This window comes from Gossypium hirsutum, chromosome A08 (genome assembly GCF_007990345.1).
Source record: "Gossypium hirsutum isolate 1008001.06 chromosome A08, Gossypium_hirsutum_v2.1, whole genome shotgun sequence".
In the NCBI taxonomy this organism is placed as follows: Eukaryota; Viridiplantae; Streptophyta; class Magnoliopsida; order Malvales; family Malvaceae; genus Gossypium; species Gossypium hirsutum.
Window position 1 is genome coordinate 9,750,595 of NC_053431.1, and position 19,891 is coordinate 9,770,485.

At 34.2% G+C, this 19,891-nt stretch overlaps 1 protein-coding gene across 1 annotated transcript; it reads left to right on the forward strand.

The window, feature by feature from the left end:
- Positions 1–14,426: 14,426 nt before the first annotated feature.
- On the forward strand, positions 14,427–16,552 carry LOC107945685 (uncharacterized). Its single transcript, XM_016880115.1, has 2 exons — positions 14,427–14,657; positions 16,298–16,552. The coding sequence occupies exons 1-2, from the start codon at positions 14,427–14,429 to the stop codon at positions 16,550–16,552; spliced, it is 486 nt and encodes a 161-aa protein (XP_016735604.1).
- The last annotated feature ends 3,339 nt before the right edge of the window (positions 16,553–19,891 follow it).

A 19,891-nucleotide genomic window follows, 5' to 3' on the forward strand; every position in this document is an offset into this window, starting at 1 on the left:
TGATAAGTAGACAAGAGCTGCTTATTACTTAATAGAGAGTATTTTTAATTAATTCAAAACATTATATCATCCTATGAAGCCTTTATGTTTTAATTTGGCTAAATGCTCAAATTGGAGCCTAATGTTTTAGGGGTTGTTCACATAAGAGGCAAACCTTTCAAAATACACATATAAAAGTCTAATATTTTCACTATTGCTCGAATAAAAGTCAAACCTTTCAAAGTACTCAAATAAGGACCAAGCCTTTTTGAACGTGCTCAAATAAGAGTCAAACAAATTTTAAAGTGCTCAAATATAGGCTTCTTAAATGTCGTATGTCGAGTCTTAAATTGTGTTTTTTATTTTTTTATTTATTTTCAAGCAATATTTGATTCAATTGTCATGTATTTTATTCTAAATACGTTAGAATTCACCTAATTTTTACTCAAATTAGGTTGAAGTGTGTGAAAAATCCTTATTTAAATATTTTTATAAAGGTTAGGCCTTTATATGAGTATTTTGAAAGGTATAACCATTATGTGAGCAACCTCTGAAAGGTTGGGTCCCAATTTGAATATTTAGCCTTTAGATTTTGATTTTTATTTAGAATAAATTGAAATGATTAAAAAAATAAGGATAAAATGTAAGAATAAATTTTTTCGTAATTTAATTTCATTTTATTTATATATCATATGCTTATTCATATATAAAAAAAATATTTTTGAAATTTATATTTACAAAACAATTTAATCATATTTAGTATTTGATTTGAAGTAATATATCAAATAGATTTTAAACATTTTATTTATATATCAAACAATAGGCTAGTAAGAAATATTTAAAAGAAACTAAGGAAGAAAACTAGAAAATGTAATTTGCATTGTTTATTTATTTCATTTACTTGAACCGTGGGTAAAAAATAAAAGATCAAACTTTACCAAATAAAAAAAAAGGGATAAATAAATATTTTTAAGATAACTTACTGAATCACTTGCCTTTTAAGGAAAGTCAAGATATTATTATTTTGATTCAAAATATTGACTTGAAATTGAAGTTGAATTATAAAATTAGAGCGCCGCTCGAAAATCATGGGAAATTTCCAGCAAAATTTTAATATGGATCTTGGTAAAAAGAAATAATAATATTATAGGGAGGGGTAAAATATGTACGCAAAACCAATATAGATAATATTGAAGACATAAGTATTGGAAAGTTTTAATTTTACAACTACAATTTAGATTTTTGTCATATTTCCTTAAACTATATTTAAAAAATTAAAATTAAATAAATATAACATGAAAAAATATCAACTCTGTTTGTCTAATAAATATTTTCTAATTCTTTGTACTAAATAATTACACAAAATTAATTACCTTGAACATTTTTTTTCTTTTTGTTTTTTAAGGTATACACTGGAGTGAACCCAGTGATTAATCTTTCGTATTTTATTAAAGGGTAGACAATGAACATTTTTTTCTGAGTTTCTTGTTAATATTTTTCCTTAATTTGCCAACAAGGTGTTTTAAAAAAAAAACCAAAAGGAAAGAAATTATTAGGTTAAGATATGACGTTTCTGTACTCTTTATAATTTGAAAGTTAGTCCCTATACTTTTAATTTTAGGAATTTAATTATACTGTTTAGATTTGAGAATTCAGGTTCAATTGTTAATACTATTAAAATTGTTATGTTAAATTCAAGTTCATTACAACATCATTTTTTTAGTTACATGACTAACAAATCAGTATTTTTTTTATTTCAAAATGTCACATAAAAAATTTAACAAAAAAATTAAATAGTTTTAATAACTACTTGAATTTTGAAATCTAACAAAATAAAGGACTAAATTCCTAAAAATGAAAATAAAGGGACTAAATTCTTATTTTATGAAGAGTACAAGGTCTTATGAGATATTTTAGCCAAACTATTATGTGAGGTTCTTAAATGATCCTTAATTTATCTTTTATGAGTGGCGATGATGCGGTGAGTGGAACCCTGCACGTGCAACACTGTCTGCTTCGGTTCGTGTGGCATGTCGAAGTCAAAATCAGTTGGTCAAAAAATTTTGTTCTTTTTGTTTAGTGTGCACGAGCACCGGAATCTGTAAAGGCTTTTTTTTGGGGGTATAACTTATTTAACCCTTCAATTTTTCAAAAAGTTATTTTAGTTTTCTATTTCATTTTTCATTTTTCATTTTTTTAAATCTTTAAACTTGCAATTTTTTGTCAAATCATCTCATAATAGATGGAAAAATTAACGTTTTTTTAACTTTGTTGATGTGACATATGGCATGGGTTGCGATTCAAAGCCCGTGACCAAAGCACAAAGAGCATCCCAATGATTCGATCTTGTCTATCGATGTAATCCGATCTATACCGTCGATTAAGGGAGAGCCCAACGATAAATAAAGAGCCTCCCTCTCACTTGTAGTCATCTATTATGTCCATTGTATTCCGTTCTTTAATTTTGAATACTAAATTGAGAGCATTTCTCAAACACTTTGTGTGTATTACCTTTTTGTGGCTATTCTGCTCTTTTGAGCATTTTGTCTTTGAGATTGCTTCTCTTATATTTTGGTGCCTTAGAGGAATTCTACGAGAATCCTCACTTTGCAAGAGTTAGGTTGACTTGGGTGCATTTGAAGTGAAGGAATTGCCTAGGTGGCACGGATTGTGAGACAAAAGGTCTAGCCCTATAACAGTTGGAATCAGAGATAAGGTTGGAAGGCATTGATCAAGATGTCGAAAGAAGTTACCGATCAGATTGAGCCAATAGAGACTCGTGGGAGGGCTAAGAAAGTAAGTCGATCGAGGGACATGTTGTTGGATTTGGAAAAATGAAAGGTCAATCTAGAGGAATCCACGAGGGACATGAGAGAGACACTTGAAGAAGTCGAGGGACGCACTGCCAGGTTGGACTTAAAGGTAGAGCAACTCAATGAAGTGGTGTTGGAGTCTCTCAATTCAAATGTAAAAGAGATGTGAGAGATGCTCAATTCCACTACAGATAAGCTACAAGTGAGGGACAATGTCTCAAGGCCATGGTGATGACTTTGAAGTAGGAAACAATGGCCACGACGAGGGCTTTGAACACAAGGATTTAAGGGCTCGAGGGAGAGCATGCCGTGTGTTGATTTATCGTGGGTAAATAAGTGTTGGGTGCTACACTCAACCGCGAGATAGATGTCCTAAACTAGAGAAGTTCAAGGGGACAAGGTCCTGAAGGGAAGTGGACAACTGCTTGTGGGAGATGGAACAATACTTCCATGTAATCGGCATCAAGAATAATGATGCTAAGGTAAATATTGATGCTCGATACTTTACTAATTTTGCTTTTTTTATGGTGGAGGTGTAGGTCCACAAGTGAAAAGTATGGTCAGGCTGAGATTAAGACTTGGGAAGAGTTTTAGAATGAATTCAAGGAGTAGTTTTACCCCAAATATGTCAAGAAGGAAGCTCATTCTAAGTTGTGTCGGTTCTCGTAAAATGTCACTATCCAAGAGTATGTAAATGAGTTCAGCAAACTGATGCTCCAAATCACAAAATTGAGTGTGGAGGAGGCTTTCTTCTATTTTATGGATGGGTTTTTGTCATAGGTCAAACATGAATTAGAACGTTAAGGGGTCCAAGAATTATCAAAAGCCATTATCATAGCAAAGTCTTTGATTGAGCTTGCTTTGAGAAAAGACAAGTTCGTGTCTTTCAAGCCCAATGGGAAGGGAAATGGTGGGGAAGATGAAGAGGGACAAGTTGAGCATGACAATGGCAATGATGGAAATGGGAACCACAAAACAAGAAGTACAAAACCAACAACAACCTAAGGGAGAAGAAGAGCGAGAAAAAATGTTTCCTTCATGACGATCCGTATATGGTAAGGAATTATCCCAAAAGATTCTTATTTTCGACTATTAAAGGGGGTGATAAGCTGAAAGAAGAGGCTATGAGGCTTGGTTTGATCGTGATGGTTTTCGAAGCCAAGAAGGCCAAGGAAAGTGGAAAAAAGGCAGTGAAGTATTTCTTGTGTTGTGGGCCGCATAGGTTGCGGAACTGTCCAGAGCTCTAAGCTATCTGCAATCAGTAAGGGAAAGAAGGCAGAGCTCGATGAGAGTAAGGTTTCAAAGCTTAGGTCAATGGTACTCATTCTGCAAAGAAGAATAACAAGCAAGTAGGGTTAATCTTTGTAGACATCATCATTGCAGACTAGAGAAAGAGTGCTCTTGTTGATACGGGAGCATCCGACTTGTTCATATCGGAGAAAGTCGTGGCCAAACTCAGTCTCTCAATTAGAAAATTGAATAAGAAGATCAAGAAAATAAAATTTGAAGAAGTGCTATTGTGGGAGTAGCACAAGGAATTAAGCTACAAACTGATGAATGGAAGAGCAAGAAAAATTTCTAGGTAATCCACTTAAATGATTATGAATTTGTTCTTGGCTTGAATTTCCTTGACAGGATTAAGGCGTATAGTTTTCCTTTTGTCGATTGCATTCATATCTTTGATGATTCGATATCACAAATTTTTTTATCGGTAAATCATTACATGATGATTGAGACTAAGGTATTGTCGATAGTCCAACTAGTCAAGGATGTTTCATATGGGAGGGACATTGACTTGGTAGATCAGAGTGCTAAGGAAGTCCCTTTGGAAATGCTAGTGGAGCAGAAAATTAATTTGAAACCTATTAAGCTATCAGTGGAGGTATGACCTATGAGAGAGGTGGGTTGTGCATTAGACTTTGGGCGTAAAGTGGTGATGCAAACTGGAAATTGAGGCAAGTAAATCCTATGAGTAAGGTACCTTTCGAACACTTTGGTAGTAATTTTCATTCTAACTTATTGGTTTGGCAGGGACACAGTGGCTTTTTTAGAGTTCTAAGGTGGGGAAGCTGAGGGGCTTACAAACCAGTGTTAGTGGGAATACTCAAGGTTAACTCGGTGTTCAATGTGGGCATGTCGAAGTCGATGTTTGTGGATCAAGGGGATTCCGATTGAGGCAAGTCACAATGTGGGCGAGTAAGAACAATAGGCTCTTACGAACGAGACATGCCAAAGATGAGTGAAACAGTTCGAGTTAGGAGATGACCAAAACTGAGGCAAAGGTTCTGAGGGGTGGGACTACTCGATAGTAAGACGAGTTAATAAATTTTGAAAAGAGTTATATTGCAGGCCTCTAAACTTGATTAATTTTCCATACTTAAGTGGATATATTTGCATTTTTTGGATATTTTTGTAACATTGCATCATAAAGCTTGGACTGTGCTTCTGATATGACTATATGTTACTTTTGCTAGTCGAAGGAAATGAATTGTTTGTGTTTGTAGTAGGTGTAAGAAAGAAGAAGAGAAATTAATGAGTGAAGTATTGTCATGGCAAAAGGTTGGGTAGATTGCTAGCATAAATGCCATGGCAATTCCAGGAAGATTCTAATACAACACTCAACCCTTATCACTCCCAGCCAACTGGATGTGTATCAGATAAATCCACCTAAAAAAGAGGGAGAAAGTTGTGTGCTAAGAGAGGGGACCTACCCTATAAAAGAGAAAAAAAAAGGAGAAAAGTATGGACACGAGAATTTAAGAGCGGTTCTTCTCCAACAAACTCTTGTGAAAAAAATTTGGAGAAAAGAAGAGAGGGTAGCAGCTAAAGCACAAAGCAGAGACGCAAAGAAAAGGACGAAGCATTCAACCCTGAGTCTTGCACAATATTGTAGCATTAGAGTTGGGACCTAATTTGGCAAAAAATTTCTGAAGTTCTTCCTTCATTACCTTGATTAATTTCTGTGGATTTTTTAAATGTGAAATGATGTTGTTGAATGATACCTTTATTTTGGATGTTAATTTCCAACCCATGAGCTAATCTCACCGGGTTGGAATTACTTGATGAATCTTTATTTCCATTAATGATCAGGCATTATCTTGACTAGATCTACTATTTCATTTGATTTGCATTATTTTGAATGCATACATGCAATCTCTAGACATACATGGATGTACGCTATGTTCACATACTTGATTTAATTCTAAAAAGGTTAGACTAGTTGGATTGTGATCGAATGATACAAGCAAGTACTCAAAAGAATATTTATAGCACTCTAGATATAGAGTTGCGATCTTTACAGAGTAAGAAAAAAAATTGGGTACCATCCTTGAAGCTTGTAGACATAGAAGGCCTTAGGAATGGTAGCTTGAAGTCTAACTCTCGAAAGAAGCAGACTACTGTAGCTAGAATCTGAACAATAGACTACTTACAACTTTTCCAATGTATTATTTTTGTTTTAAGGATGTAATTTAAGTAATTCCAACTTTCCCATTCAATAGTGTTTTTCCTCTGAACTTTGTTTCATTATATTGCCACAACATTTTAAGTTAGTTATCTGATTTTAATATTGCATACATGATTATCCTTTATAAATTTGTTATTCTATTTTTTTTGTTTTTTGCCATAGCCTGATTCATATAGTTTAGAGTGATAAATTAACCAAATTAATCCTAATCAATCCCTGGGGAGACAATCTTTCTTGCTATTTTATTACTTGATTTGACGTGTACACTTGCACAATCACATATCATTTCACATGCAACAAGTTTTTGGAGCCGTTGCTGGTAATCGGCAACTTGGTGAACTTTGATTTGTTATTACTGATTTAATTTTTTTAGTTTTAGCTTATTGAGTTGTTTTTGATTCTTTTCAGGTCTGTTGCTTGTTTATGAGTAAAGGTATTCCTGAAAAACAAAAGTATTGTTTTGATCATGAAATTGAGAGAACCTTGAGGAGAAGGAAAAAATAATTGCGAGAGATGACAAGGATTGGAAGTGATCCAGATAGAGAAGATCCATTACGTCTAAATGATAGGGACGCTGCTATTCCTCGTGTGATAGATGATAAAGATAGACCCATTAGAGAACATGTAGTGCTTATCTTGGATGATTTGAATCCAGGGATTGTTAGGCCACAAATTCAAGCTCAGTATTTCAAGTTGAAACCAGTGATGTTTTAAATGCTACAAACAGTACCTACTAAAGATCCACGGCTACATTTAAGACTCTTTTTGGATGTCTATGATTCATTCAAGCAATAAGGTGTTCTTGAAGATTCCCTAAAACTCAAGTTATTTCCTTATTCATTGCTAGATCGTGGCAGAGCATGGTTAAATGTTTTGTCGCTAGAAATGGTGGCATATTGGAATGAACTTTGTCAAAGGTTTTTGTTGCAATACAACCCTCCAAACATGAATGCTAAGGTAAGGAATGATATTACATCTTTTCGGTAATCCGAGGAATAAACTTTGTATGAAGCTTGGGAAAGATTCAAATGATTAATTAGAAAATGCCTAATGCATAGTTTCCAAAATTGGACACAGATGGAAATGTTTTACAATTGATTAAATGCACATATAAGGGCAGTGGTTGATGTATCTGCCAATGTCACTTTGCTAGATAAATCATAAAATAGGGCATATGAAATTCTAGAAAGGATAACTAATAATGATTATCAATATCCAACTACAATAGTAGGTACAAGCAAAAGAGCTACTGGAGCAATAGAGCTTGATGTGATCACCTCATTAGCAGCTTAGGTATCATCCCTAGCTAATATGATTAAAACATTGAAGACACCAGTTGTAGTGTAGGAAATGAAAGTAGTCGAGCTAACATGTGTTTATTATGGGGAATATCATGATTTTGATGAATGCCCATAAAACCCAACCTCAGTATATTATATGAGAAATTTTATTCGGAACAATAATCCATATTGCAATACGTATAATCCATAGTGGAAACAACATCCCAACTTCAGCTAGAGTAATCAACGATTGGGAAATTCCAGTAATGTTGCTTGATAGAATGTCATAAGTACACCACCTGGATATAATCAACTCATGCCATGGAAAAATGTTCAACAAAGTTCAGCATCATCTTCTTCATCGATGGAAGCTCTGTTGAAAGAATACACTGTAACACCTCTAACTCGTATCCGTTGCCGAAATCGGGTTATGGAGTATTACCAAACAAACAGAATAGTAAACCATTCAATTCATACATCAATACAAACATAATCTAATTACAATCAAGTACATTCATAATGTCCCTTAATCGAGCCCTCGAGGCCCTAAAAATACTATAAAAACAGTTCGAGACTAAATCAAAAACATTTGGAAATTTTAGGAAAAAAGTTGAAAAATTTGATTTGCAGGGGTTACATGACCGTGTGACCAAGCCGTGTGACTCACACAGCTGAGACACTCACTCGTGTCTCAGGCCATGTGGACATTCAAAATAGGGACACACTATCGTGTCCCAACCTGTGTCCATACTCGTATAACTCATTGACTTGGGTCACACAGCCAAGCCACACGCCCGTGTGCTAGGCCGTGTCACCCTCGAAATGGCCTCACATGCTTGTGTGGTAGGTCATGTGTTAGGTCATGTAACTGCCTAACTTGTATGCTTTTAACCTATAGGGGACTCACGACCGTGTCGCATGATAGTGTGTCACACACGGCTGAGATACACACCCCTATCTCAGGCCGTGTGGCCCCAAAATGAACTTTAAAACACAAGTTCACCATTTCAAGTTTGCTTGGACCTTAAGAAACTCAAAGACCAACCAAAATACCAATTCAAAATGACATTAATTGAGCCAAAAACACACCAAAACCAACCTAATAAGTGCCTAACCAATGTACCCTCATTGGTACCACAAGTATATATGATTTTACAACAAAATAAACATCAATTCAATTCATCAATTCACTCAAGAAATACCTAATCAAAACATCTATCAAAGGTACCGCAATCACAACATTTCATTTATATTTACCATACACACTAACAAAATAACTATACCTCATTCTTATGTAATATATAAGTTGGTTATTTGTACAAAATATTATTCATAATATTTAAATAAGCCAAACATTAACCAAAACCACACAAGAGCCTATACATGCCTTATAATATGTATTAAACATTCCAAAAACTACCGAGATGAGCTGGGTAGTGTGACTTGAGTGCTGATCTAATCGTCCAACCTTCTGAGAATCTAAAATGACATTAAACAACACAAATAAGCTTAATGAAGCTTAGTAATTTTCAAAATATTAAATGATAAATCTTACTGAACTAATTATAATAATTTAAACAATAATAATCATCCCAAAGAACTCTCTGTCATTCACAACTTCAATCGATGTATTCATCCATGTTCAGGTCAATGTGAAATAGATAACATATCTTTAAAATTCATTAAACAGATTACCTTACCGAGATTTTCCATTCGAAGAACAACTTACGAGTAAGAGTTCATCGTCAACAGAAGCTCATAAGTGCTGGTCCTCACGAACACGCCAACAGAAGCTCATAAGAGCTGAACAGAAGCTCAAAAGAGTTGATCCACCCGAATCATACCAAACAAAAAGTATAACCCGAGAATTCGCAAAAAACGTTGAACCTTGATTTAATTGGGTAACATACCAATATCTTCCTCCAATACCATCTCCACTCCAAACCCCCGTAATATACCAAAGCACGAATGTACTCTAATCCCGCGTTCAATCCAAAGCGAGTATCAAAATCAATAATATATATCAATTTACTATTCATTATCCATAATTAAAAATAAATATATAAGTTTTTCAATGATAATCTACTCAATAATTCATATTGATAGTAAATTCTAAACCGTACGAACTTACTTAGACTAAATTGTAGTAGTTGCAGAAGTTTAGGGACCATCCCCCTATTTTTCCTTTTCCACAAGTATCTACGAGATCTTGATCTAAAATGTAGAATTCCTAATTTATCAGCATATATTTCATTTCCAAACCAATTTACAATTAATACCTTTTTATTTTTCAAAATTACACAATTACCCCTAACTTTTACCATTTTTACAATTTAGTCCCTTAACCCTAAATTAATCAAATTAACTATTTTTCTCAAATAAATAATTTATAAAAATATACTAGGCCCTCAAAAATCCCCTAATAAACATCAAATTTAGTAACAAACCATAATATTTTGATATTTTTACAATTTAACCCTAAAATCAAAATCTAACAAAAATTACTTTACAAATTCATCAAATAGCATAATCAAAGCTCCAAATACATGGAAATCATAAAAAAAATCAATATTCATCAATGCCAACTTCCAAAATTTTTAACAGAATCAAAAACGAAGGTACGTGCTAGCTGGACCTAGTTGCAATGATCTAAAAAATATAAAAATTACAAGAAATGTAACTCAAAACTTACTCATGCAAGAGGGTGAATTAGCCAAACCTTCAAACCTAAGCTTTCATGGTGTTTTGACTCTGGAAAGAAGAAATGAAGAAGAAATGTCTTTTAATTCCTTTAATTTTTGTTTTGATTTTATAAAAATTACCATTTTGCCATAAAATCATGTAATATTTAATAGTTTCCATCCATAATGCCGTCCAAAATTAATATTAAGGAATATTTACTTGATTGATCCTTTCTAATTTGATAATCAACCTATTAAATCACTTAAATACTATAATTCCTATATTTTGACCCTTTTTCAATTTAGTCCTTTTTCTTTAATTAACTAACTAAACGTTAAAATTTCGTAATGAAATTTTAATACAACCTAAATAATACTCCGTAAGTATTTATTAAAATATTTACGACTCTGTTTATAGAAATGAGGTCCCGATACCTTATTTTCTAAAACCACTTGACTTTAAGGTCACACCACTTGAAGCCAATTATTCTTTCAAATAGTATAATTTACCAATTCAAAATTTATTTTAACACCATAATTGTCTCATAAATATTAAATAATAATAGTTATGAACTTATTCATTGAATATGTGGTCCCGTAATCACTGTTTTCGACATTACTGAAAATTGAGTTGTTACAGTTTCCGACATTACTGAAAAACGGGTTGTTATATACACTGCCAAGAATGATGTTGTAATATAGAGTCAAGCTGCATCATTAAGAGCTTTGGAAAATGAAGTAGGGTAGATTGTCAGTGCATTAAGTCCAAGACAGCAAGGAGCAATGCCGAGTGACACTGAAAATTCAAGATCTCAAGGGAAGGAGCATTGCAAGGCCATTACACTCAGAAGAGGTACTCAGCTAGCTGAATTTATTAATGATGTTGTTATTGAAGGGGACAGCTCAGATGTCATACATGGAACGAATTTAGAACCATTCGTGGAGTAGTCTACAACTGAGAAGGTAAAACAAAAAAATGTTTAAGCAGAACCAACTCATGTTGCCAATAGGAATGCCATGGCAAAGTAACCGCAACAAGTTGTAGGAAGGTCACCGCCACTTTTTTCTCAGCAATTCCAGAAGTCTAAGCAAGATTTTCAATTCAAAATTTTTTTGATGTCTTGAAGCAACTTCACATCAACATACCATTGATGGAAGCATTGGAGCAAATGCCATATTACGTTAAGTTCATGAATGATATCTTGTCAAAGAAGTGACGATTAGGAGAATTTAAAATTGTTGCTTTCACTAAAGGGTGCACAGCAATGTTGATGAACAAATTACCTCCAAAGTTGAAGGACCAAGGGAGTTTTACTATCCCTTGTTTAATTGGAAATCATTATGTTGGCAAGGCATTGGGAAGACAAATATAAATTTAATGCCTATGTTTATTTTCAAGAAGCTAGAAATTGGAAAGGCAAGACCTATTCCAATTGGAAAGGCATAGTAAGATTGCTACTATGCACATCCGGAAGGTAAGATTGAAGAAGTGTTGGTAAGAGCTGGTAAATTTATTTTCCCAGCAGGTTTTATTATTCTGGAATATGAAGCTAATAAAGAGGTAACAATTATTCTTGGTAGATCTTTTCTAGCAACAGATAGAATGCTAATTGATGTCCAGAAAGGTGAGTTAACAATAAGGGTCAATGACCAAAAAATAACCTTTAATGTTTTTTATTCCATGAACTGTGCGGATGAAAATGAAGAATGTCACGCCATTGGATTTCTTAACCCAGTAGTAGAAAAATAATTTGCAAAGTCTTGTCACAAAAATTCTGATGATGATAGAGATCCATTTGAGCTGACTGAAGTAGAAATAACTAGTGAACTTGGTGGATTTATGGAGACCAAGCAATTTTAATGTCGACAAGGGAGGAGTTTTGAATCTTTAGATTTTTCAAACCATTCTTTCAAGCCTCTTAAACCTTCTATAGAGGACCCTCCTGCATTGGAGTTAAACCCTTTGTCGTTACACTTAAAGTGCCTACTTGGGAGATAATAACACTTTGCTGGTAGTCATATCTACAGAATTGACACCTGAACAGGAGAAAAAGTTATAAAAAGTTTTGAAGTAATCTAAGAAGGTATTGGGGTGGGAAATTGTTAATATAAAGGGAATCATTCCTGTTATTTGCATGCATAAGATTTTATTGGAGGATTGTAATGGCAAGTCTATTGAGCAGTAGAGAAGTTTGAACCCTATTATGAAGAAAGTCATTAGAAAAAGAGATTATTAGATGGCTTGATGTTGGAATAATATACCATATTTCAAATAGTTTGTAAGTGAACCCTGTTCAATATGACCAAAGAAAGGAGGTGTCACAGTTAGCAATGACAACAACGAACTCATCCCAACTTGTACTATCATAGAATGAAGAGTATGCATAGACTATCATAAGCTTAACAAAGCAACTGGAAGAACCATTTCCCTTTTCTATTCATCGATAAAATGTCAGATAGATTAGTGGGGAAAGCCTTCTATTGCTTCTTGGATGGTTATTAGGGTATAACTAGATTGCCACATCTCTTACTGATCAAGAAAATACGACTTTAGCATGTCCATATGGAACCTTTTTCTTTTAGACGAATGCCATTTAGGTTGTGCAATGCCCCATTAACATTTCAGCGTTGCATGATGGTATTATGTTCGGATATGATAGAGAAATTCTTAGATGTTTTCATGGATGGATTCTCTGTGCTTGGCGATACTTTTGAGGGTTGTTTGAAGAACCTAGAGCTAGTTCCTTGTCATTGTGAAGAAACTAACCTTGTTCTGAATTGGGAGAAATGACATTTCATGGTATGTAAAAGCATTATTCTGGGTAATAAAATTTCACAGTAAGGGATTTCCATAGACAAAGCAAATATTGAAGTTATTGAGAAATTTCCACTACCTACTATGGTTAAAGGTATTTGAAGTTTCCTTGGTCATGTAGGATTTTATCGACACTTTATTAAGGATTTTTCAAGAATATCCAAACCCTTGTGTGTATTGTTAGAGTATAATAGATCTTTCAAGTTTGATGAGTATTGTTTACAAGCATTTGAAGAATTAAAAAAGCAACTAGTGACAACATTGATTGTCATAGCACCAAACTAGACACTACATTTTGAACTTATGTGCGATGCCAATGATTTTGCTGTCGGAGCAGTGCTTGGGCAAAGGAAAGATAAAGTGTTTCTTGCCATTTAATCCAAGTAAAACCATGACAGATGCACAGCTAAATTACACGACTACTAAGAAGGAACTATTGGTTGTGGTATTTGCATTTGAAAAATTCAGATCTTATTTTTTTGGTACCTAAGTTATAGTTTATACGGACCATTTTGCAATTAAGTATTTGGTGACCAAGAACGATGCCAAGCCAAGGTTAATTTGGTAAATCTTATTTCTGTAGGAATTTGATCTTGAAATTCGAGATAAAAAGGAAACCTAAAATCAAGTGGCTGAACACTTGTTGAGACTTGAAATAGGCAATGAAGACGGCAACATTCAACTCATTAAGGAGGATTTCCCAGATGAGCAACTGCTAGTTGCTATGACATTACCTAGGTATGCCAATATCATTAGTTTCTTAGTAAGTGGATTAAGGCCACCTAAGCTCAATAGTCAAAGACAAGGGAAATTTCTCTATGATGCCAAGCAATATTATTGGGATGAGCCATTTTTATTCAAACGTTGTGCAGATCAAACAATTCAGTGGTGTGTTCCAAATGATGAGGTTCATAGTATTTTACACCACAGTCGTTCTTTATCGTATGGAGGACACTTTAGGGGAGTGCGAACTGATGAAAAGGTTCTCCAATCTACCTTTTATTGGCCAAGCATGTTTAAAGATGCTCATGAAGTTTACTAGGCTTGTGATCATTGTCAAAGAACTGTGAACCTATCAATGAGTCATGAAATACCGCTACAAAATATTTTAGAAGTTGAGTTATTTGATGTGTAGGGAATCAATTTTATGGGTCCATTTCCACCTTCTTGGGGAAACATGTACATACTTGTGGCTATTGATTATGTTTCCAAGTAGGTAGAAGTTGTCGCCCTCCCTACGAATGATGCCAAGTCGGTACTAAAGTTCTTGCATAAGAATATTTTCACTAGGTTTGGTACACCTCAAGCGCTTATTAGTGATAAAGGCTCCTATTTTGATTGCAAATTAGTTGCTACTGCCTTGATGAGATATAGGGTAAAGCATAAGATACCATGGCATACCACCCTCAGACAAATAGACAAGTTGAAGTCTCTAATAGAGAAATTAAGCAGATTTTGGAGAAAGTAGTGAATCCAACTCCCAAAGATTGGTCATTAAGATTGGATGAAGCTTTATGGGTGTATCGTATTGCGTTCAAGACACCATTAGGAATGTCGCCTTTCAAGCTTGTATATGGAAAACTTTTCCATTTGCCTGTTGAACTTAAACACAAGGCATTTTGGGTAATTAAGAAATTGAACATGGATTGGATTACTGCTGGCAATAATTGACTATTGGAGCTGAATGAGATGAACGAATTTAGAGCTCAGGCTTATGAAAATGCCAAAATATATAAAGAAAGGACAATGCAATGGCATGATAAGAAGATTTTGCCATGGCAATTTGAACTTGGACAATAGGTGTTGTTGTTCAATTCTAGGCTGAAATTGTTTCTTGGTAAATTGAAGTCTCGTTGGTCTGGCCTATTTGAGGTAGTGCATGTTTACCCTATAGAGCTATAGAAATTAAAGATGGGATAGACATTTTATTGCTCTTTGAAATGCTTAAGTTCCCCCCTCTGTATTAGTTCTTTGTTTTATTCATTTTTTCTTTATTTTTTTCTTTATTTGATTGGGATAATTAATTTTTTTAACTTTTTTCCTTTGCAAGTATACTAAGGATTAAGCTTGGTAGATTAGTACTTTGCCCATTAGAAATACTTGACAAATTTACTTTATGTACCCCTAATAAATTTTTTATCTTTTTGCCTGAATTTTCTTTTACCGTGTCAGGCCATAATTTTAGCCTTCTTTTCATCCACGTCACAGCCTGATTTTTCTTTTTCTTTTACCCTAATCGATTTTCTTGAACATTTTCATTGTTTATTCCATAACTACAAAGTTCTTACCTTTTCTTTTTACAGTTACTCTAACTTGTTTTGAATGGCTCAATGTGCTCTCTTCCACAGGCTAATACACAGTCAAGAATCTTTTTCAACCAAGCAGCAGAAGAAAGATATACCTATAATATCTTCAAGTGACCATTTTGTCTTGAAAAAGGATTCATTTTTAAAGATGAACTTCTTATGGGGTATGATGAGTCTATAGCGTCAGTCATTGAAAAGCATGGATGGCAAGTTTTTTGTATCCATCCTGATGATATTTTAACAAAGGTTGTCAGGGAATTTTATGCACATTTGACATCTCCCAACAATGTTTTTATCTATGTACGGTGAGCTTTGATACTTTTTGATACATACTCCATTAATGCCCAGTATGCCCTGCTTGACAAACAAGATGAACACACCCAGTTTGCCATTACAATCACCACAACTGTTCTAACTCAAGTTTTGCAAAACCTTTGTATTGAAGGAACCAAATGGACAGTGTCACGCTAAGACTGCTACACCGTGGAAAGAACCTCGTTGAAATCCAAATGTCAAGTATGGTACCATTTTCTTAAATCCTGCCTCAGCCCTTCAACTCATAACTCCACCATTTCTAAAGAAAGGATGCTATTACTTCATTCCATTATGACTGGAAGAAAAAAATATAGGAAAAATTATATTCAAAGAAATCCACCACTGCACCCAGAAGAATGTTAGAAGCCTTAACTTTCCATCTCTTATTACGATAATGTGCCAGCATGTTAATGTTTCTCTAAGCCAATGAGGATACTATTCCCAACAAAGAGGCCATCACAAAGTAAATTGCTATGAGATTTGCAAGGGGGAAATGCCATGTTATCCACCCCCTAGTTTTGCATCTACATCTTTCACTCCCAATTGTGACCCAAAAACTCCTTCCACTTCTCACAATGCCTTTGAGAAACATGTGTTCAATTCCCTTGATAAGTTACACAAGCAGTTCAATATGTTTGAAAGCAACAAGTGCGGATTGCCACAAACTTAAACAGAGAACAAGAGGAGATGTCTCTATTTTGGGGTTATGTACGAAAGAGGGACGCTGCTATCAAGAAGTCCCTTCAGAAGAATTTTACCAGGCCTCTGCCTATGTTCCCCAACTTTCCAAAAGAACTGTTATCTGATGCAGAGGAAAGGGAAGAGGATGAAGCTGAAGCTGATGCAACTGAGCCTACCACTATTCACACTGCCACTAAAGAGAAGGACCAAACATGACCAGAGGGAGAGGAAGAGAAAACAGAATCTGTGAACATTGAGTCTGACCAAGAATGAGAAGAAACAAACCTAATTTCTGCACCAATTGAACCTCCTACTACACCTATCACACCTGCATCGACTGCACCAAGATCAGAGAAAGATAGTGAGATTAATAAGCTGATTGATGATATCACCAAATCATATGATGAGGAGGACGAGCTGTTAATCAATTCCTTGAAATGGAAGCAGTGTTACAAGCATGCATCCCGCAAACCCACTCGCCCAAACTTAAGTAACAAAAACTTAAGTAACAACACTATCTTTCCAAGCTTTCATTTTTAAATTCATTTCATCATGTATTCATAACTATTCTCTTTCCATTTTCTTTCTATATAGGTCTTTGCAATTGTTATTATTATTTTTGTTTGTTCATGCATTGAGGACAATGCATCCCTTAGGTTTGGAGGTGTGTTGTGCATTAGATAGTTATTTTAATATTCGTTCATTTTGTCATTCATATTGCCAGAAAACTGTTAGATTGCGATGAGTATATTTTTTTTGATGATGTTCGATGAGGAATTTAATTCTTTGGCATACCTAGAATTTTTTTATAGTGAATTAGGTGAGATTAGCTTAGAATGGTTGCTTGAGAATTGACCTTTAAAAAATAAAATGCCCTAATTCCAATTCTAATTAGTCTATAGTAGGTTTCTTTTAATAATCTTAGAAATTCTTGAGGCTAATTTTAGGATATTGGCAATTCTTAATAAAAAAACCATTAAATAAATAAATGCCATAAGTTACTCCAATGCTCGAAATTGCCAAGTAGGTGAGCAAAATTTTGTTTTCTCTATTATGTTGTTGATTAGAAAAGTACTTTTAAGAGTAATTCAATAAAAGAAGCAGTTTAGGGACACTCCAATGTAGTGTTAGGCTGAGTAGCTAAGGAGGTAGTTGTTTGCGCTATCCATCTTCTAAGTTAAAAGCCTTAAATTCATGAATGCATTTCATTCAAATTGTGACATGATGGAATAACTGGAAATCTAGTGTATGCTCTACTGAAATTGTCAAGTAAAGAAACTATGTAACAAGATGAATTCCCTAGTAAAGATATTTGTAATTAAGTTATGAAAAGTAAGATTTAATAATAATAATAATAAAAAGAAACTGAGTTTAGATGAAATATAAACTAAGTACATTAGGAGGTACTTGCTATAGTCAAAATTGTTTGAGCAATTAGAAAGTTTTATTTTTAGGGCAATATTTTCTGTACTTACTTTATTAAATAAGATTATGAAACTTGAACCGATTCTTGGAGACTGAAGATAGTTGAGAATGGAGGTAAAATAAATATGCTTCATACGATTATGCAGTACAAGAGGTAATTATGTGTTATAGAAATTCTTACATTCATGCATACATGCATTCATACATATTTTGCTTGGGGACAAGGAATAACTCAAGTTTAGGAGTATGATAAATTTTGAAAAGAGTTATATTGCAGGCCTCTAAACTTGATTAATTTTCTATACTTAACTGGATATATTTGTATTTTTAGGATATTTTTGTAACATTGCATCATAAAGCTTGGACTGTGCTTTCAATATTACTATATGTTACTTTTGTTGGTAGAAGGAAAGGAATTGTTTTTGTTTGTAGCAAGTGTAGGAAGGAAAAAGAGAAATAAAGGAGTAAAGTATTTTCATGGCAAAAGGTTAGGCAGATTGCTGACATAAATGCCATCGTAATTCCAGGAAGATGCTGACGCAGCACTAAACCCTCATCACTCTCAGCCAGCTGGATGTGTACCAAATAAATTAAACTAAAAAAGAGGGAGAAAAGTGTGTGCTGAGAGAGGGGACCGACCCTATAAAAGAGAAAAAAAATAAATGGATGGACACGAGAATTTAAGAGCGATTCTTATCTAACAAACTATTGGGTAAAAAATTTGGAGAAAAGAAGAGAGGGTAGCATCTAAAGAACAAAGCAGAGAAGCAAGGAAGAGGACGAAGCATTCAACCTTGGGTCTTGGACAATATTGTAGCATTGAAGTTGGGAGCTAATTTGGCGAAAGCTTTCTGAAGTTCTTCCTTCGTTACCTTGATTAATTTCTACGGATTTTTAACTGTTAAGTGATGTTGTTGAATGATACATTTATTTTGGATGTTAATTTCCAACCCCATGAGCTAATCTCATCGGGCTGGAATTACTTGATGAATCTTTATTTCTATTAATGATCAGGCATTATCCTGACTATATCTACTATTTCATTTGAGTTGCATTATTTTGAATGCATGCATGTAATATCTAGACATAGATGGATGTATGGTATGTTCACAAACTTGATTTAATTCTGAAAATGTTAAACTAGTTGGATTGTGATTGAATGATATAAACAAGTACTTGAAAGAATATTTATAACACTCTAGACATAGAGTTGCACTCTGTACAGACTAAGAAAAAAAATTAGTGGGTATCATCCTTCAAGCTCGTAGGCATAGAAAGCCTTAAGAATGGTAGCTTGAAGTCTGACTCTCGAAAGAAGTAGACTACTGTAGCTAAAATCTGAAAAGTTGACTAGTTACAACTTTTTCATGGCATTATTGTGTTTTAAGGATGCAATCTAAGTAATTCCAACTTTCCTATTCAACAGTGTTTTTCCTCTCATCTTTGTTCCGTTACATTGCCATAGTATTTTAAGTTAGTTATCTAATTTAATATTGCATACATGATTATCCTTTAAAAATTTGTTATTCTATTTTTTTTTTGCCATAGCCTGATTCATATAGTTCATAGTGATAACTTAACCAAATTAAACTTATCCCTGTGGAGACGATCTAACTTGCTACTTTATTACTTGATTCGATGTGTACACTTTCACATTCACATATCATTTCACACGTGACACTAGTTAGGAAAGGGCCAAGGCATAAAGAAAGTTCCCAGGTGAATCACACCAGTGCCATTCCAAGGGTGCAACAAGGGTCTTACGAGAATTAGTGGGGGAAAATGTCATGGTCCGCAGTTCAAAGCCCGTGACCAAAGTACAAAAAGCATTCCATAGAGGTCTACATATTAAATGGGGCTCATTTCACCCACTTGAATTGGCCCGATTTGAAGAACAAGTGACGAAGCCCATCTAATTGAAGTCTTAGTGGCCCAGTGAAGCACTTTTGGGAATTTAGTGCTACCTTGGTAAATAAGGAAAGTAATCTTAGAAGATTTGTAATCTGATTAGATTTGATTTTGTAATCTTAGAGATTATACAAAACTCTTAATTGTAGATATTCTTCGATCTTGTTCGTCGATGTAATTTGATCTATACCATCGATTTAGAGAGAGCTCAACTATAAATAG

Excerpts from the sequence above, each read along its gene's own strand:
- LOC107945685 (XM_016880115.1), top strand. The coding sequence starts at position 14,427 with ATGGCATACCACCCTCAGACAAATAGACAAGTTGAAGTCTCTAATAGA. Across the intron at positions 14,658-16,297 it reads TTAAACACAAGGCATTTTGG|CAACAAGTGCGGATTGCCAC; the intron begins GTAATTAAGAAA and ends TATGTTTGAAAG.